Source organism: Labrus bergylta, unplaced genomic scaffold, assembly GCF_963930695.1.
Source record: "Labrus bergylta unplaced genomic scaffold, fLabBer1.1 SCAFFOLD_192, whole genome shotgun sequence".
Taxonomy (NCBI): domain Eukaryota; kingdom Metazoa; phylum Chordata; class Actinopteri; order Labriformes; family Labridae; genus Labrus; species Labrus bergylta.
Genome location: NW_027077326.1, coordinates 3042 through 5000, shown reverse-complemented (window position 1 = coordinate 5000; position 1959 = coordinate 3042). Strand labels below are relative to the sequence as shown.

Below are 1959 nucleotides of genomic sequence, written 5' to 3'. Positions count from 1 at the left end.
CCCACCCCCACCCCGCTGTCAAAGACCCAAACAGCCCCAGTGAGACCCACAGAGTCTCAACCTCTCCAGTACAGGGTGGGGGTCCTGGCTGAGGACCACCCACCTTCCTCCTCATCAGCTCATCAACACCCACTCCCCCCGATAGCGGACCTTTTAACAGCTCGGTTCTGAGCCCGTGTCGTCGCTGTGATCCAGAGCGTTCCTCTGAAGACATCGGGGACGCTCTCAGGGCAGAGACTTACTGGAAGAGGAGGTCAGACCATTAGCAGCGTCTGTTGGAGTTCACATTAAGCAGCCTGTGCTTATGGTTGGCTCTTTTCATCCCGACTCCACCACAACATTTTTGGGGGTTTAGTTCTCCTAAGTCTCATAATCTGAAACTGACGAACAAACGGGCAGAACTTTGACTTGTAGCACTGCGTTTGCCCTTCATGTTGTTTTATTAGTAATGAAAGAATGGAAGCACTTTGCACATTTCTGGAGCTTAGGCCTTGGCTGAGTTTTAGAAAATGCAATTTAAAAATGCTGAAAAATCCTCCGTTTCACATGGTACTTTAAAGGACAGGACGGCGTTCTTCTAAAAATAGCGTTAGTCAATAAACAGATTGTAGAGACGTGAAGGGGACAGAGCGCGGCTTCATTTCAGCCGCTTCAACGTAAACAAATAAAAGCATGAATGTTTTATGTGGTGTAGGACAAAGATCAGCAGTGATATAAAATGTTTTTACTCGCTGCTCTGCCCTCTGAATTATGAGCAAAGGCTCGCCGCCACGTTTAGACACACGCTGCCCGCTGGCCGTGTGGAGCAGAAAATAAAGAAGTGAGCTGAAGAGCTTTCAGAGCGAATCAGAGTGAGAAGAGGCAGACGCTCCACAAAGACACATTCACACTCCCAGTTCACCTGAAGAACAAACTGCAAAGAGTAGAAGAAGAAAACACAAATCTGAGGAACAAGAAAAACGCCTCTTAGTTCAATTAAAGAAACAAGGATCATCTGTGTGTGTGTGTGTGTGTGTGTGTGTGTGTGTGTTTCTGTGTGTGTGTGTGTGTTTCTGTGTGTGTGTGTGTGTGTGTGTGTGTGTGTGTGTGTGTGTGTGTGTGTGTGTGTGTGTGTGTTTCTGTATGTGTGTGTGTGTTTCTGTGTGTGTGTGTGTGTTTCTGTTTCTGTGTGTGTGTGTCTCTGTGTGTGTGTGTGCGTGTTTCTCTGTGTGTGTGTGTGTGTGTGTGTGTGTGTGTGTGTGTGTGTGTGTGTGTGTGTATGTGTGTCTGTGTGTGTGTGTGTGTCTGTGTATGTGTGTCTGTGTGTGTGTGTGTGTTTCTGTGTGTGTGTGTGTGTTTCTGTGTGTGTGTGTGTGTGTGTGTGTTTCTGTGTGTGTGTGTCTCTGTGTGTGTGTGTGCGTGTTTCTGTGTGTGTGTGTGTGTGTGTGTGTGTGTGTGTGTGTGTGTGTGTGTGTGTGTGTATGTGTGTCTGTGTGTGTGTGTGTGTGTGTGTCTGTGTGTGTTTCTCTGTGTGTGTGTGTTTCTCTGTGTGTTTCTGTGTGTGTGTGTGTGTGTGTGTGTGTGTGTGTGTGTGTGTGTGTGTGTTTGTTATCTAATTAACACGTTTCTGAAGCTCGCTGTGTGACGGCGTCTCACCTGGAAGACTTATTCTCTTCAGAAAGAAATCCAGGCCGATGGTTTGTTTGTACTGCTTCCCGAAGGCCTCCTGAGCGAAGCGGGTGGCGAGCGACGTCTGCAGGAGACACAAAGAGAGAGAGAGGAGCAGAGATCAAGATTTAAAACAGGTAAGTGTTTTCCAAGTTTCAGGATGAAGGAGAAACTTTACATTTTCACAGAAACAGTAAAACTCCTTACAGAGAGAACAGATGGGGACTTCCTGAAACACGAGGTTTAGTGGAGTAGAAACATCACACCACAGAAAGAGTTTTAAAATACAAAGTGACAGTTCATCATATGTGT

General features: G+C 46.6%; 1 protein-coding gene across 1 annotated transcript in view; it reads right to left on the bottom strand.

Annotated features, from left to right (window-relative positions):
- The window catches only part of rab28 (RAB28, member RAS oncogene family), a gene marked incomplete at its 5' end in the record, with an annotated part of 23689 nt that extends 21957 nt beyond the window's left edge, over nucleotides 1-1732 (bottom strand). Inside the window, 1 exon segment of the mRNA XM_065952357.1 lies at nucleotides 1636-1732. Coding sequence (XP_065808429.1) covers nucleotides 1636-1732 — 97 coding nt within the window.
- Between the last annotated feature and the right edge of the window lie 227 nt (nucleotides 1733-1959).